The 17,553-nt window shown below is 41.4% G+C and overlaps 1 protein-coding gene and 1 non-coding gene across 2 annotated transcripts; one reads left to right on the top strand and one right to left on the bottom strand.

Annotated features, from left to right (window-relative positions):
- Positions 1–2,797: 2,797 nt before the first annotated feature.
- Positions 2,798–2,902, bottom strand: LOC143549083 (small nucleolar RNA R71). The gene has a single exon (XR_013138076.1). It is a non-coding gene; the product is annotated as a small nucleolar RNA R71 (small nucleolar RNA).
- Positions 2,903–3,239: 337 nt separating this feature from the next.
- On the top strand, positions 3,240–4,951 carry LOC143549082 (uncharacterized). The gene is made up of 3 exons (XM_077040082.1): positions 3,240–3,494; positions 3,683–4,510; positions 4,610–4,951. Exons 1-3 carry the CDS (start codon positions 3,240–3,242, stop codon positions 4,949–4,951), a joined length of 1,425 nt encoding a protein of 474 aa, XP_076896197.1.
- The last annotated feature ends 12,602 nt before the right edge of the window (positions 4,952–17,553 follow it).

The following is a 17,553-nucleotide window of genomic DNA, read 5'->3' as shown; positions in this document are numbered from 1 at the left end:
GACCCTAACTTCCTATCACCTCTCGGTCTCAAGAAAGGTGTTTAACCGCTGTACTTAATCCAATAAATCATGCAACAAAACCCTACGGTGGTACCTACCGCAAACAAACCCTAAACACCAAGTCTAGAATCAAACAATGCACCGATCAATCAATACAAAACTAATCAACCGACACACGGGGTTTATGCAATGAATCACTAAATTTCCAGCCCTTAAACACAACCTATTTCATGTCTAAATCAAACTTTAAAATAGCAATTCAAGTCCATTAATCAAACAATCCATTAAACTCATCAAAACTCAACAATTTTCATCTTCCCTACGTAGAACTAACAAGTTTAGCCGAACATAGTTTTTGGACAGCAGCTAATGATCAAATAAAACATCATAAAACTCCTACTAATCATCTCAAATATCATTAAACAATCAACAATACTCATAAACAATTCAATCTTTCAATCAATTGTAAAAACTAGTAAACAATTGAACAAGATAATCAAAGTAATGAACAATGTGAAAAAATGAAGGATATATGATGAATTTCCGGCCGTTCCTTGCTGTGTAAACTGATGTCGAACCTTCCCGAGGCTAGATTCTTGTGTATTCTTCTTTCCCTAGCCGTCACACGATCAAACCCTAGCCGAACAACACTTTTTTTCTTTTCTTTTCTTCCTGCTGCTGCTGTGCTACTGTTGGCTGCTGTTGTGCTGCTGTTGGCTGCTGTTGTGCTGCTGTTGATGCTGCTAAATCCGATCAGCAGCCCTCTTTAGGCTCATTAGGGTTTTATTTTTTTATATAATATAATATAATATGGTCTTGGGCCTCCATGATGCATACGGGTCGGGCCTTGAGCTTTGTCTTGAACTTGTATGCGTAAAAGGCTCGTAAAAAGCTCGAAAAGTCCCGGTTTCTTCCTTTCTTTTACCCAAAACCTACAAGGTTATTAAACTTATGTAAAACCTATCTAAAACGAGTTAAAACATAGAAAATATAATATAATACGTAGATAAAACGTGCAGAAAATACGAGTGTTTTACAACACATCAGACTGTTTTGATTTTGGTTGTTGTATCAAGCCTTATGGGCTAATACTTTTACTACTTATATTATGTTGAAACTTCTACTTATGTGATATTTTATCTATGCATGATTTTGGCAAGTTGGTGTTCTTCAAGTTTATGACATGTTCTTGAATAGAGTTTAATGATTGAATGCCTGTTTTATTTCCTAGCCTTGTTAGTTTTTATAGATGCTTAGCCATAATATGTTGGAAAACTATGTGTTGAGTATTTGTTATGAACTTAGTGTGTGTATGCATACTTTGTTTATATCACTAAGTTAGGAATGATTAGTGAAAATTAACTTGGTTATGAATTTTAACAAGCATGAAACCTCACTTGATATTGGAAAATTGTATGGTGATAATATGATTCTTTGAGTTGGTTAATGTTTGCTAGAGATTAAGGCCATAATCCTTAGTTTATATTTTGCTAATTTGAATGACTCATGTGTTTAACTAGTGTTCTTGAACTTGTCTATTTTACATGATTCTAGGTGGTTAGTTTATTGTTTTCATGCTAGCTTTCCTTTAATTGTGAGATTAGGTAGTTTTGACAAACTTACTAATCTATGGTTATTAACTTGTTGAATACCCATCATGATGTTTTGTTGTTAGTATTAGGTTGCCTTGATTGGAATTTGATATTGATGCTTAATACATGATGTTTGCCATTATCATTGTCATTTTGTCACTAAGTTTAAGTGGATGCATAGTCTAAGTAGCCTTGTTTGGATTGTTTGTTAGTTGTATTTTATTTGCTTTGTTATTGTTATATGTTAGTTTAGTAATTTGAAAAATCAATTTGATTGCTTGGTTGGTTAAATTAATTATAAGGATTTATTATCAAAAGTTCGCCGTGTCCATGAATTGACACTCGGTTCTTACCGATACTTTGCTACAAACGATAGGTACACTTGCCTTTCATGTGTGGTTTGGTTGTTGGTGAAAACCATTTTTAAAACCCGATTTGAGTGATACTTTTATTTACATTTTTATACATATATTCACACACGTCAAGTTTTTGGCGCCGTTGCCGGGGACACGGTGTTTTACTTTTGAAAAGCGTACGAGTAATTGATTTGCCTTGTTGATATTTTTGCTCTATGTTATTTTAGTCTATTTCATTTTTATTCATCTTGTTTTATTTTATTTTAGTTATATTTTTAGATAGTTTTCCGTGTCTTGTCTGTTTCCATTCCGCGTTTCTTTCGGGTGATGCATGTCCACCACAGGCGGTCCTGATCTTGTTTCCCCCTTTTCTGAACCTGAGCGACATCTTCGAGATGGTTTGAGGAGGAGAGCACGAGAAATTGCCGAGGTTATTGAAAACGAAGTTGTAAAGGAGGACGTGAATCCCGAGGTTGAAGAAATGGCGGATCCGAACAATCAAGGTCGCATGGATGACTTCGCCACGCCGTCCCTCGATGGCTATGGCAGCGGTGTTACGGAGCCCGAGATAAAGTCGAGTATTATTCATATGGTCGAAAATTCCGTTTCTTTCCATAGCCTCTCGAATGAGGACCCTCATTCTCATGTTGCGCATTTCCTTCGATTATGTGCGACATTCAAGATCCAGGGGTGTACGGATGATGCCGTGAGACTCCGACTTTTTCCGTTCTCACTTCACGGGGCTGCCTTGGAGTGGTTAGAGGCACTCTCTTCCGATTCCATCACCACTTGGAACCAATTGGTTGAGCAGTTTCTTCTTCAGTACTTCCCACCCGATAAAACTGCAAGATACCGGGCAAAAATCACTGGTTTTCGTGTTGATGATGACGAGTCACTTCATGCTGCATGGGAGAGGTTCAAGGGTTTGTTGAGAAAATGCCCTAATCACGGTTTGAGTCGCGGTCTTCAGTGTTGTACGTTCTTTGATGCTTTATCCGGAGCACAGAAGCAGGCCGTTGATCAGGTTGCGGGAGGAGATTTCGGTAGGTGTACTCCCAACGAGGCGTTGGATGTCTTGGAGCGAGCTGCTAAGAAGAGTTTTGCATATAATCTGCCTCGTAGTATTCCTTCCACTAAGGGCATTCTTCATGTCGATTCTAATACCCTTGTTTCCGCTTAGTTAGAAGCCTTGACCAAAAGATTTGACCAGATGCAATCCAATCTGGCTAAGTCTAGCTCTCGTTGTGGGCTGTGTGACAGGAAACACCAGACCAGTCAGTGCCAGCAGGCCATGGTGGTGGAGGATGTTGACTTTGTGGGCTGCCAAAACAATGCCTACAGCAACCCCTATAACCCGGGATGGAGAAACCACCCAAATTTCAGCTGGAAAGATAATGGTGACTCTCAAAATCAGAGTCAAAATCAAAAGCCACCGGGGTTTGACCAAAATCCAAATTACCAGAATCAACCCCAGAACCAATCTTACCCGCAAAAGCCTCAGTTTCAGGGTTCCAGCAGTAGTGGTCAGTCTAGTGGTGGGTCTAGTGTTGAAAATCTTTGACTCAGCTTTTGACTAAAACCGAGACCTCAAACAAATTGGCTGAACAGAGGAACCTGAAGATTGATGAGACTCTCCAGAGACATGATCTCGAGTTGAGGAATCAGAAAGTGTCCATTCAGACCATTGAGAATCAGGTTGGACAGATTGTTTAGCTCATCTCTGCGAGACCACAGGGTAGCCTTCCGAGTAACACTGAGATTAATCCGAATGTCGAGGCTAAGGCGATTACCCTGAGGAGTGGTAGACCCACCATTCCTGTTGATGCATCGGTTTCCACACCAAAACCGATTGCCGATGAGATCGAGACTGAGACTCCTGGTGAGGTGCACCCAAGGGTAACCCCAGAAAGTACCGCACAAACCAGTGAGCTAGTCAGGACTTATGTTCCTCCTATTCCATACCCAGGCCGTTTGAAGAAGCAGAAGATGGAAGAGCAGTACGGGAAATTCTTAGAACTTTTTAAGCAGCTTCACATAAATCTTCCGTTTCTCGATGCGTTGAAAGAAATGCCTAAGTATGCTAAGTTTCTGAAAGAGGTCCTCTCGAATAAGAAGAAATTAGAGGAGCTTTCTTGTGTGACTTTGAATGAGGAGTGTTCAGCGGTCCTTCAGAATAAAATGCCCAAAAAAATGACCGATCCGGACAGTTTTACCATTCCATGTTTGATCGGTAGTTTGTCGGTTAGTAACGCTTTAGCCGACCTAGGTGCTAGCATAAACTTGATGCCTTATTCTGTTTTTGCAAAGCTAGACCTGGGTGAGCCTAAGCCTACTCGCATGAGCATTCAGCTTGCCGACCGCTCGGTGAAATACCCGAGGGGTATAGTTGAGAATATGCTTGTGAAAATCGACAAATTTGTGTTTCCTGTTGACTTTGTGATCTTGGACATGGATGAGGATAAAAATGTACCACTCATCCTTGGTCGACCTTTCCTAGCCATTGCTAGAGCTCTCATTGATGTCTGCACCGGCAGACTCACTCTTAGAGTTGGAGACGAGGAGGTAACCTTTGATAGTGGGAGATCCATGCGCCACCCACATGATCATGATGACGTGCTCTACATTGATACTGTCGATTCTTGAGTTTGTGAGCACATACAGGACACGTGTGAGGAGTACTCTTTGTATACTCAGTTGTGTGTTGGAGGGATTTCTGACTTGGTCAGTGGACCTCTATTTGAGGAGTTGGTCTGTGGTGTGGATCACGAGCCACCTGAGTGTTTAGAGAGGATTGAGGATGTTGATCGCGTTGCCGAGCCTAAGGCAAAACCTTCTGTTGTTGACCCACCATCTATTGAGCTTAAGGAGCTCCTGTCCCATTTGGAGTATGCCCTCTTAGAGGATGGGTCCCGCCTTCCTGTTATCATTTCTGCTAGTTTGTCGAGCGAGGAGAATGTGAAGTTGCTCGCGGTTCTGAAGAGGCATAAGCACGCGATCGCCTAGAAGATCATGGATATAAAAGGGATCAGTCCATCGTTTTGTACCCATAAGATCTTGATGGATGAGGAGTACAAACCCATGGTGCAGCACCAATGGCGTCTCAACCCTAATATGCAAGACGTTTTGAAGAAAGAGGTTATCAAGCTTCTCGATGCTGGATTGATTTATCCAATCTCTGATTCCCCATGGGTGAGCTCGGTGCAGGTCGTCCCGAAAAAGGGCGGTATGACGGTTGTTGTGAATGAGAAGAACGAGTTGATTCCTACACGTACCGTCACGGGATGGAGAGTTTGCATTGACTACCGCAAACTCAATGATGCCACGAGGAAAGACCATTTTCCACTCCCCTTCATTGACCAGATGTTGGAGCGACTGTCTGGAAAGATGTACTATTGCTTTCTTGACGGCTTCTCAGGATACTTTCAGATCCCCATCTCTCCTGAGGATTAGGAGAAGACGACATTCACATGTCCCTATGGCACATTCGCCTACCAGTGGATGCCCTTTGGACTGTGTAATGCCCCAGCCACGTTTCAGAGATGCATGGTGGCGATTTTTCATGACATGATCGAGGACTCCATGGAGGTTTTCATGGATGATTTTTCTGTTTTCGGGAGGTCGTTTGATCATTGTTTGAAAAACTTGGAGAGAATGTTGGCCCGTTGTGAGGAGGCCAACCTTGTTCTTAATTGGGAGAAATGCCACTTCATGGTGAAGGAGGGCATTGTGCTAGGGCATAAGATTTCACAAGCGGGGCTTGAGGTTGATCGAGCCAAAATTGATACCATTTCGAAGCTTCCGCCACCGAATTCGGTGAAATCTATTAGGAGTTTTCTCGGTCACGCGGGATTTTATTGGCGATTCATAAAGGACTTTTCTCAAATCGCCCGCCCGATGACGAAACTCCTCGAGAAAGATGCCCCGTTCGTTTTCTCCTCCGAATGTCTTCGAGCGTTCGAGCTGTTGAAGGAGAAATTGGTGAATGCCCCTATCATGGTTGCCCCCGATTGGTCCTTACCTTTTGAGTTGATGTGTGATGCTAGTGACTTTGCAGTCGGGGCGGTCTTAGGTCAAAGGCGGGATAAGCACTTTCACTCGATTTATTATGCGAGTAGGACACTGAACGATGCACAGGAGCATTACACGACCACTGAAAAGGATCTCTTTGCTGTTGTCTTCGCATTCGATAAATTTCGGTCTTATCTTGTCCTTTCTAAGACCATTGTGTTCACGGATCATGCAGCCATTCGCTATCTGTTCAGCAAACAAGATGCGAAGCCGAGACTTATTCGATGGATTTTGTTGCTGTAGGAGTTTGACATTGAGATCCGTGACAAAAAGGGTGCTGAGAATGTCGCGGCCGACCACCTCTCCCGTTTTGAGTGCTCAGCTTCATCGGAACAAGTGGGGGTTCACATAAATGACAATTTCCCCCACGAGTTCCTCATGCATATCGAGACACAGGATGAGGATCATCCTTGGTTCGTTGACATTACGAATTTTCTTGCTACTGGGATCGTGCTTAAGGGTCTGACTCACCAGAAAAAGAAGAAATTCTTTTCTGATGTGAAGCATTATTTTTGGGAGGATCCTTACTTGTTTCGTGTTGGTGTTGATCAGCTCATGCGTAGGTGTGTGTATGGTGATAAGGCTCGAAAGATCCTGAAACACTGCCACGAGGGCCCAACCGGAGGACACCATGGAGCCACGTCCACGGCGAAGAAGGTCTTTGATGCCGGTTTCTTCTGGCCAACCATCTTTCGTGATGCTCATGACATGGTGCAGTCTTGTGATGCTTGCCAGAGGGCGAGCAACATCTCATCACAAGATGAGATGCCCCAGCGGCCGATTCAGGTCTGCGACGTTTTTGATGTCTGGGGCATTGACTTCATGGGACCTTTCCCGACTTCTTTCAGCTACCATTACATCCTGGTGGCCGTTGATTATGTTTCGAAATGGGCCGAGGCGCAAGCCTTGCCCACAAATGATGCTAGGTCGGTGGTGAAATTCTTAAAGAAGTTGTTCTTCTGCTTTGGTGCCCCCAAAGCGCTGATTAGTGACTGAGGGACACATTTTTGTAATGCCCAGTTGGAAAAGGCATTGTCCCGGTATGGTGTCCATCATCGCTTCTCTACACCATATCACCCGCAGACGAGTGGGCAGGTTGAGGTCACGAATCGGGGCATCAAGAGGATCTTGGAGAAAACGGTTAGTCAGAACCGTAAGGATTGGTCCGAGAAATTGGATGACGCACTGTGGGCTTCCCGTACCGCCTACAAAACACCGATTGGTACGTCACCGTTTAAATTGGTGTACGGGAAAGCGTGTCATCTCCCTGTTGAACTCGAGCATAAGGCATATTGGGCATTGAAAAGTGCAAATCTTGATCTTGCATGCGCGGGTAAAAACAGAATGGGTCAGTTGCATGAGCTTGAGGAATTGAGAGGCCAAGCTTATGAGAATTCATGGATTTACAAGGAGAGGATCAAAAAGCTTCATGACGCCCGGTTGAAGGATCAAAAACAATTCCAAGCGGGCGATCGTGTTTTGCTTTATAATTCTCGCCTTTGTTTATTCCCCAGGAAGTTGAAATCCCGATGGTCCGGCCCCTTTAGTGTGAGACAGGTGTTTGACTACGGTATCGTTGAGATTGGCCATGAGGATGGACGCATCTTCAAGGTGAACGGTCACCGTTTGAAACACTATTTGGGTGAGCCGGTCGAGATAGTTTTGGAGGTTGTTGACCTCCACCCCATGATCTAGCGTGGGGAGTGTGAGTCTAGCTATCGACTCCGCAAAAATTTAGCATGTTTAGGAACTTTGTAGTTTTTGTGTGTTTGTTTTGTTCTTGTTTGTTTTTGAAGAGTTAAGCTATCTTTGTTTCTTTTCCGGTTTCGTTCTTTGAGCGAGAGATTATGGGTTAGGGCTCATAATGGTCAAAATCGGGAATCCTTTTGGTTTGGAATTGAGTGGAATACTGCTAAATTGGCAGAATGAGAATTGGTAGGCCAAAACGACCACGCACGGGCTCGTGCACGACCCCGCACGGCCGTGCAGCTTTGTCTCGGGAACCGTGCAGACTGTTTTTATCAGGTTTTACCCCCTACCTACCCTATTTTCATCCATTCCACTCTCCCCACAGCCGATTTTGACCCCCTAACCCACGAATCTCTTGTTCTTCACCGGATTTTCACACCAAAGGTATGTTTTATCTTCCATTCCATCTTCCTTTTTCTTGTTGTGTAGAAATTAGGGTTTGTTCATGAGGAATTTGTTTTTTTTTTTTTCAATCTTATCGTTTTGGGTTGGATTTCCCCTAATTTCTTGTTGTTTTGGTTAGTTTTAGGGTTGTATTTGGCTATTTTTGGCTTGATTGCGTTGGATTTGGTCGATTGGGTTGTTTTCCGGCAACAGACCGCTGTCTGCACTGTTTCTGCAGACCATGAACGACCGCCGGCACGGTCCGGCACGGCCGTGCAGAGTGGTTTTCTCGCCAGAAGTCTGCTTGCCTGATCTGGACAGTTTGCCGAGTTGCACGGTCGCCTGCATGACCCCGCACGGCCGTGCACTGTCATTTTTTCGGCCAGAATTCCCCACTTGACCAGTCTGTTTTCTTAAGCCCCTGTGCATGGTCCTGTCAGTTCGCACTGCCTTGCATTGCTTTTGGCATGACCATGCCAAAGAGTCAGTTAACCCGTTTCTCGTTTTCTTTTGTCTATTTTTGCTAATTCATCTCTTGTTTGACAGATGTTGGGCCGCAGGCACCCGTTCTGCCGATTTACTGGGGATTATACCAGGAGCAGCGACGCTCGTAATCGCTTCCTGAACTATGGCCGAGGAGGAGTAAATTTGTAATGGGACGTGTCCCGTGCTACGAGACACTTGAACGCATAAACCAACGCGAGCGTTTTGATGCACTGCTCACAGAACCGTGGAAGCGCCTTCTCTTTATTCATCGGCCCGTCTTTCTCGAGCTTACCTTGGAGTTTTTATCTTCTTTCTTTGTGGACCCCTTGATTTTGGATCCTCATGACAGCAATAATGGGTTCCGGTTTCGGTTGGTGGGGAAGTGGTATACATGGTCGCTCGCCACCCTGGCTAGCACCATGGGCCTATATACCGATGAGGAGATTGAGACTGAGCTGTTTGACGGGTTGAGAGATTTCCCGAGTTCGGGGGAGAGGCACGCTTTTTGGATGCGGGTTACCGGAGAACCGCATGACGGCCGTTCGTCAAAGGCCACACTACTTTTAGACCCCTTACACCGCCTACTGCATCATTGTGTTCTTTATTGCATTGGGGCCCGCAGTGATAGTGTGGGCAATGTCGTGACCCGGGATCTTTTTCACTTGTATTGCATTATTAACGGGCATGATTGTAATCTTGGGTTTAGTATGGCCGAATGTTTCAGTCGAGCGGGTGGGTCCACTTCTGGTAGTTCCATTTGTGCTGGGATACTCATCACTGAGCTCGCACACCGACTTGGAGTTATGGACTTACCGGCTGCTCGGAATTTGACGAGGATGGGCGAGGGGATTCTCATGGACATAACTCGACTCCGGGCAATGAGGATTATGAGGGTGGAAGGGAACCGAACCAGATTGGTTGACAGGCGGGGTCGCATTTGGGACCCGCTACCCCCTGCTGACGATGATGACATGCAGGGTCAAGAAGAGCCACAGCCAGGTCCGATACCGCTGGATTACGAGCATCTATGATTTGACCAATTCAGCCTCAACCAGGAGCAGTTCCAGTTTGCCCAGCAGCAGTTTCGGGCGGAGCAGATCGATCAGCGGGGTCTGCTTGACTACACGGCTGATTACACCCGTCGTGGATTTGAATGGATGTTCGCCTATGGACAGGCACACGCGAGCCACAGTGGCTTCACGGTCCCGGCGCTTCTTCGTCGAGTCAACCCGCAGGCATGCAGCCACCGCCTTCATCGAGTCACCCCGCAGCCATCTTGGTCTTACGTCGCTTCTTCGTCGAGTCACCCCGCAGGCATGCAGCCACCGCCTTTTGACGCACAGTTTTCGCAGCTCGGCCCGTTGTCCACCCCTTATGCTGACCCTTTCCAGAGCCCTGTTGAGCAGCCTGGCCAGTTCACCATGCTCGCCGATCCGTGTGGTGCTTCCCTGTTCGCAAACCGAGACCCGGAGCCTACTGGCTCAGTTTTTGATGACATGACTAATGATTAGCAGTTTCTTTTTATTTGTGTTTTCTAGACTTTGGTAGTTCTCATTGTATTTTATAGACTCTTTCTCTTTTGGGTTTATGATGAATGCTATCTTTGGATGTGTTTTGGATTGTATTTTGCATTCTGTTGTCTTGCGGTGGTTGTGTCTTGTCTTGCTTTGTCATTGCAAGTGGTCCTAGTGCACAATTGGCGTTGCCGGATTTTCACTTGGATCTGACCGGATCTATAGTCTGGCAGTTTTGCATTTTTCAAGGGAGTTTTCTGTTCTCTCTTTTGCACTTACTTTTATAGTTTTTTGTTGTACAACGAGGGCGTTGCACAATTTAAGTGTGGGGAGGGAATTTTACGAATTTTGTTTGTCCAAACTTAATTTTTTTTGCAAAACTCCTAAGAATTTTTGTAGCAAATAATAACCACTAAACAATTTTAATTCAACTTTAATTTTTTTATCAAAGCACAAATCTTTAAGACATTCAAGCCAAAAATCTTTAAAAGACATACCTTTAAGCATGACAAACAAATTCACATTCTTACCTTTCAAAAGTTACCCATTCCGCCCGTTTCCGTGAGTTGGCCTCATCAGATTTTTTCTCATGTTTTTGCGGGCAATTGAGTGAGCCGGGTGATTATTGTAAGGTATAACTTATTTTTGGGATTGCGTTTTAAAACCACATATATATACATGGCATAAACCATTGAGGAATTTAGGATAAACTCTTTGTCTAGCCATTTTTTCACTTATATTTTCCTTACACACGTTATCCGCTTAGTAGCCCATGTTTGGCCTTTTACCGTGTTTTTATTATTTCGCCCTATTTTTATCGCCACTTAGCCATATAGCCTTTTATATTTTCACCCATTTTTGGTTAGAAATCCGGTTCGGCTAAGTTAGTTATTTTTTTTTTGTATTTCATTTTTGTTGTATTTTATTCACTTGGGAACTTTAGAAGCACAATGCTTTCTCCCAAAGTGAAAATTTTGTATGTAAATATTTATTACTTATATGGAAAAAAAAACTTTGGAAGAAAAAGAAGAGAAGTTATGAAGCTAGTTCATCATATATTAGGTGAAACTTGATTTCAAAGAGTAATTTTTGGTTCGTTAGCTCTCGGCCCGTTTAAACCATTGGTTTAGTTAGTTAGATTTCGTTTTGTAGCTAACTTAGTTCCGGATTTTCTAGCCGTTTAGCCACTTTTCCCAAAAATTCCTCACCCTAACCCAAAGCCAAGTTACAACCCTCGAGTACTCGTGTTTTATGCCATGTATGTATTGGTTTGATTTGACCCTTAAACAAGCCTATGCCTTGCTTAGTCATCGTCTTGGCATCGAGTGTTCTCAACATGCACTATTACACGCATGAGCACTAAATATAGCCGAGTGTATGAGTGAACATTGTGAGGTTTGCAAGGTGGGAATGTGATGACAAATTGTAATGTTCTCTAGATTATGTCTTAATTCTTATTAGGCTTGTTTGGACATATATACAATGCTTGCTTGATCCATTAAAGAATTGATGTGTGTCTAATAACCCTATAAATATGACCCTCACAACTAAGCTTTAATATTAAAACGAAAATCCTAAAACCACACACAACCGGCAAGTGTACCGATCGCAAGTAGTATAGACTTAGGAAGTCCGAGTATCGAACACGTGGACACGTCAGAACGCTAAAGATCACTAACCCTAGACAAGACCTACCTTAAAATAATATTATATTGATTTTTGATTTCTTTTAACTTAACTTAACTAACTTGATTAACTAACAAAACTTACCAAAAATAGAAAACTTAACGGAAAACTAACTGAGTTGACTTCGGATGGAGAAAAACGTCTACCAAGGTCTGAATCAAATTGTAGGCCTAACAAGCTAATGGATTGAATGATATATAGACACCGGTTCCTAAAGATGACACGACTAAGGATCGCTCGGGCTCACTGGATTACCTCTCGGTCTCACACAACAAACCCTAACTACTCAAAATCGGCTAAAACGACCAAACCGGGAAACAATTGCTAACGTGTTCTAATGCTAGATCACCTCTCGGTCTCACCAACACTCGACCCTAATGGTAATGAATACTACACAACCAAGGATAGAGGAACAATTCAACTTAAACCAAAATAGATCAACTAGTCGCTCAAATACCTAAACCTGACAAGAAACGAACTCGCTCTCGCGCAATCCTTATTCTAGCATGCAAAGGCAATGAGACAACCCTAACTTCTTATCACCTCTCGGTCTCAAAGAAGGTGTTTAACCGCTGTACTTAATCCAAATAATCACGCAACAAAACCCTACGGTGGTACCTACCGCAAACAAACCCTAAACACAAAGTCTAGAATCAAACAATGCACCGATCAATCAATACAAAACTAATCAATCAACACACGGGGTTTATGCAATGAATCACCAAAATTTCCAGCCCTTAAACACAACCTATTTCATGTCTAAATCAAACTTTACAATAGCAATTCAAGTCCATTAATCAAACAATCCATAAAACCTATCAAACACTAACAATAATCATCATTCCTAGGTAGAACTAACAAGTTTAGCCGAGCATAATTTTTGGACAGCAGCAAACACTCAATAAAAACATCATAAAACTCATACCAACCATCTTAACAATCGTCCAACAATCAATCCTAATCATAAACAATTCAATCTCTCAAGTAATTGCAAAACAATTCAACAATTAAGCAAGAAACTAAAAGTGTATGAACAATGAAAAAGAGGTAAGGATATGAGGTGTTCCGGGGCTGCTCTCGGCTGTAAAAAACAGTGGTGAATGATCCCGAGGCTGATTCTTGCTTGTTCTTCCTTCCCTAGCCGTCACACGATCAAAACCCTAGCACACAAAAGCTTTTTCTTTCTTTTTTTCTTGCTGGAAATTCCGATCAGCAGCTATTTTGCTGCTGTCGTGCTGCTGTTGGCTGTTGTTGTGTTGCTGTTGATGCTGTTGTGCTGCTATTGCTTGCTGTTGATTGCTGCTAAATCCGACCAGCAGCCATATCGGCTCCTTCGGGTTTTATTTTTTTTATATAATATAATATAATATGGTCTTGGGCCTCCATGATGCATACGGGTCGGGCCTTGAGCTTTGTTTTGAACTTGTATGCGTAAAAGGCTCGTAGAATGCACGAAAAGTCCCGGTTTTCTTCTTTCTTTCACCAAAAACCTACAAGATTAATAAATGTATGTAAAACCTATCTAAAACGAGTAAAAACACATAAAATATAATATATTACGTAGATAAAAGGTGCGGAAAATACATGTGTTTTACAACACATCAAGAATCGAATGATTATTGCTTGCGGGTTATGTCACACCCCGTTAAGCGATTTGCGGAAGCGTAAAACGAAAATGCAACAGATACAACTGGTATCAAATACATTGTTCATAAAGTAACATTACTAACTAATTTACAATATATTACATCGTTCTAATCTCTTTTACAAACTAGGTGATACAATCAAACCGGTTCTTCAATTACTTTACTTCTAACTCAAATGCCCACGACATCAATCATCAGTCAGACACGTAACGCACAGGAAATTACTTCTCATATCTGATTACCTGAAAAGCATATTAAAACAGGTCAACTACGAATAATTGGTGAGTTTCATAAGTTTAACGAAATCAGTTATGCGTACCACACAGTCATAGTTTGTATGTACGCGCGTATGTAAAAATATGTATTTACGGTTGTATAAATATGTACAGCCATATCCTTGTGTGTGCATATGCACACATGTAAGTTTATAATATAAATTCGAAATTTCGGTAAAATCGTGATTGTTTGTTCGTACTACCTGTTTCCAATTTCCGTGTTTAACCAACTACTGTCGACCCCCTTTCTCCCACAACGGTTCCACATAAACTCAACCACTGTGGCCCCCCTTCCGCCCACAACGGTTCGGCGTTAACATCAACCACTGTGGCCCCCCTTCCACCCACAATGATTCCATGTAAACTCAAACATTATATAGTGTACACGCAAATAATTAGTATATTCTACACATAGTATTTCCTACGGCTAATCACATAGCATGTATATAGACACATATACACATATAGCATTTATTACGTATCACCAAATACTGTGGCTCCCCATCCGCCCACAATACGCATAATCACATTATTTTCTTAACATTCATGTCATAATCAAGTTAGTTCGTTTAATAAGTTGCAGCAGAACTTGGCTCATAGACCATACTCAACTTTAGTTTATAAGTTGCAACAGAACTTGGCTCATAGGCCATACTCAACTTTAGTTTATAAGTTGCAGCAGAACTTGGCTCATAGGCCATACTCAACTTTAGTTTAGTAAGTTGCAGCAGAACTTGGCTTATAGGCCATACTCAACTTTAGTTTATAAGTTGCAGCAGAACTTGGCTCATAGGCCATGCTCAACTTTAGTTTATAAGTTGCAGCAGAACTTGGCTCATAGGCCATACTCAACTTTAGTTTAGTACTATTGTGGCCCTCCCTTCCGCCCACAATAGCCCCATGGTCATTACAGACCACGTTATTCACTAATGGCCATTACAGACCACGTTATTTCCTCAACCTGTTGTGTTTAGCATTATATAGCGTATTTGTATAAACAGGTTATCACGTATAATTTCATTATGTTTTGGCATTCGTAGTGTTTCCATTTAATATATCAATCACGATAATAATCACCTTTCCTCAGCACGTAGTTTACCATTATGTTTGTAGGAATTTTTCATATATGAAGGTTCAGGTATTTTTCGTTATGAACCGTTTTCAGATAGATAATGCATATAAACATGCTTTTCTCCCCAAAAGTTTGTAAAAAGTTTGAAAAGAGGGGTCATGAAACTCATGGTTTTGTAGGCACTCAGTGCGAGATCAGCTCGAGGTTCGTTTCCCTTGCTATCACTTAGTCCCTATAGTCCATATTATAATAATATTAATATTTTAATATTATTATCATCTCAGTACTAAACCGGGCTGTATAACTAATCTGGGTATAGCTGGAACGCCTAGAAAGTGGCAATAGGCTTAGGTTGTGATGTTGTTCAATGACTAATACTTAAAACCGAACTTGGGTCAGATTCCCGTTTTCCCAGCTGGGCCAAGTTGTTCGTTTACGCGTTCAGAAAACAGTTATGGGAAAATAAGCTTGGGTAAATGTATTGGTTAATAAAATGATTAAGTTATAAAGAAGGATCACATACTGGGGTCCCGGATTAGCCACGGGGCACGTTTCCGTTTATTCAGTTTGATTTGAGAAGAAACGCGCACAATCCACCCGGATTGTCCAGGTTTCTCATAGAAAAGTTCGTTTTTACTTAATTAATCCGAAAATATGATTTTTGATCACTCTTGGTGTTTTGATATTCTCGCAGGTTCGCTAGTCGCGAACTTGCCGGTTTTTATAAAAACTGAATTTGTTTAATCTTTAAATTAACATAATTAATTAACCGTTAATCATTAAACTATGAAAATTTAACCACTTATCAATTAAAATATGTAGATTTTAATAAAAATATTTCTTTAATTATTTATTAATTTATTAATTTATAAAATTCATTTTGTCAGCTATATTTCGCCTGAAAATCGTCCGTTTACCCCAAACAATTTCCAAAAATTCCACAAAAATTCCTGAATTCTCAAATCATGTCCCAAATCAACCTGTATCAATTCCAGAATGTAAAAAGCTCGTGTGATATTCTTTTCGACCCAAATTCGGCTATAAAAATTCACACGAACGCATATACACAAAACACCTTTAGACTTATCCAAATGATCCCAAAATTCATATGTGATCAAAATACATCAAATCTAAGTTACCAGAAAAATTTCATAATTTTTGAAGTATTTTAGATATTTTTCCCAAATAAATGTCCCAATTCGGTAATAAATTCGCCAAATATTCTCGGATGGTCGAAAAATTACCAATTTAAACAGGGACTTATTGACATGGTCCCTGATGTTCCTGAAAAATTTCAAGGCCTAAAAATATGCATATCACAACCTTATCCTAAACAACCCGTAATCGAGTAAATCGGTATTACCTTTGCGGTTTTGGTTCGTTTTCGCTCTCTTAATCCAATTTTCGGGTTCTTGTGCTTCTATATAAGCTAGTTACAGGTCCTATATCACAAAACAAGCAATTTTTCATCAACATAACAGCCCTTAACTTAGGGTTTCGGCTAGTGCACAAAAACGAACTTTTGAACCGTAGAAACGCCGTTTCAACCCTTTAATCCGTGTTTGTGGCCAAAAAACTATCAAACCAGGTTCCTCACCATGTGTATGTTCAAAACATGTTTATGGACCATTTTTAGGGTTTTTACATGGTTAGGAATGATTTTTGGCAATCAAGACATGTTTATATGTTGTTAAACGAGTTTAAACAAGCCGAAAATCAATTATTTAAGACCTCTTTACCTTGTTTCTTGCTGGTTTTGGCAGGAGAAGAAGAGTTCCAGAAGTTGAATGTGGAAAATTGTGTGAAAATATCTAAAATCTAGTTTATATGTGAAAGGAAAATAAAGGGGTAAAAGTCTTCTTTGGCGGGCTGGGCTCGTTGGGTCCCCTTTTGGCCCACTTTTCTCGATTTACGTGCCGAACGTGAAATGCCGAGTCCAAATTTATTTCGGGTTCGCTTTTTGGCGACAAAAATATATCGGGTGCGACAAACGGAGCGAAAACGAGTGTTTTTCGGCTAGTTTTGTGTAAAATTATAAAAACATACTATACGTTTGTAAAAATTGAAAATATTTTCACGGATCGTTAAAAAAATTTCAAATAAGTGTTTGGTAAGTCTTTTCGGCTTAACGGATGATACAATGCTTGGTTTGTAACTATCTTTCGCGTTTAAATCTATAGCGGGTAGTTAAACGAGCATGTTTTCGTTTAACTTGTTTGCTATCGAACTAAGGCCATATTACTAATATTTTAGCTTTCATAGATCGTATATCACTTATAGATGGCACCCCGGGATATCCGGACCATAACCAGACCTGTTTGGTTATTCGTTTGTTCGTTACGCAATAAGCGGTTAAACGCTTATTCGAGTTTCTAAGTACTAAGGTGTATCCGGTTTTGTCACGGATGTCACATTCTCCCCCAGTTAGGAAATTTCGTCCCCGAAATTCAATGTGCCAATTTCGCCCTTTTAGGGAAAAGTTTATAAATATATGTTACAGATTTCATTCTTCTGTTTCCGTACACAATTGATTCCCCGTTGTGGATACTCCCCAAAATTATTCAATAAGATTTTATTGAGTCATAAGTGTTTGATTTTCCCCGTTCAACATTTTCACGGGTTCTTTTACAGAGTTTAGTTGTATACAAGATTTCAGGTAGTACTAATTTCGTTATGTTGGTAAGGCACTCGTTCTGATTCGATATATATATACATATATATATAT

Source organism: Bidens hawaiensis, unplaced genomic scaffold (genome assembly GCF_021521415.1).
Source record: "Bidens hawaiensis isolate Kalapana, Puna unplaced genomic scaffold, B.hawaiensis_p1.1 tig00015441_1, whole genome shotgun sequence".
In the NCBI taxonomy this organism is placed as follows: Eukaryota; Viridiplantae; Streptophyta; class Magnoliopsida; order Asterales; family Asteraceae; genus Bidens; species Bidens hawaiensis.
Note: the sequence above shows the minus strand (reverse complement) of the source record. Positions and strands in the feature narration are given on the sequence as shown.

Excerpts from the sequence above, each read along its gene's own strand:
- LOC143549082 (XM_077040082.1), top strand. The coding sequence starts at position 3,240 with ATGGTGGTGGAGGATGTTGACTTTGTGGGCTGCCAAAACAATGCCTAC. Across the intron at positions 3,495-3,682 it reads AGTCTAGTGGTGGGTCTAGT|GGTAGCCTTCCGAGTAACAC; the intron begins GTTGAAAATCTT and ends GCGAGACCACAG. Across the intron at positions 4,511-4,609 it reads TTAGAGTTGGAGACGAGGAG|GACACGTGTGAGGAGTACTC; the intron begins GTAACCTTTGAT and ends GAGCACATACAG.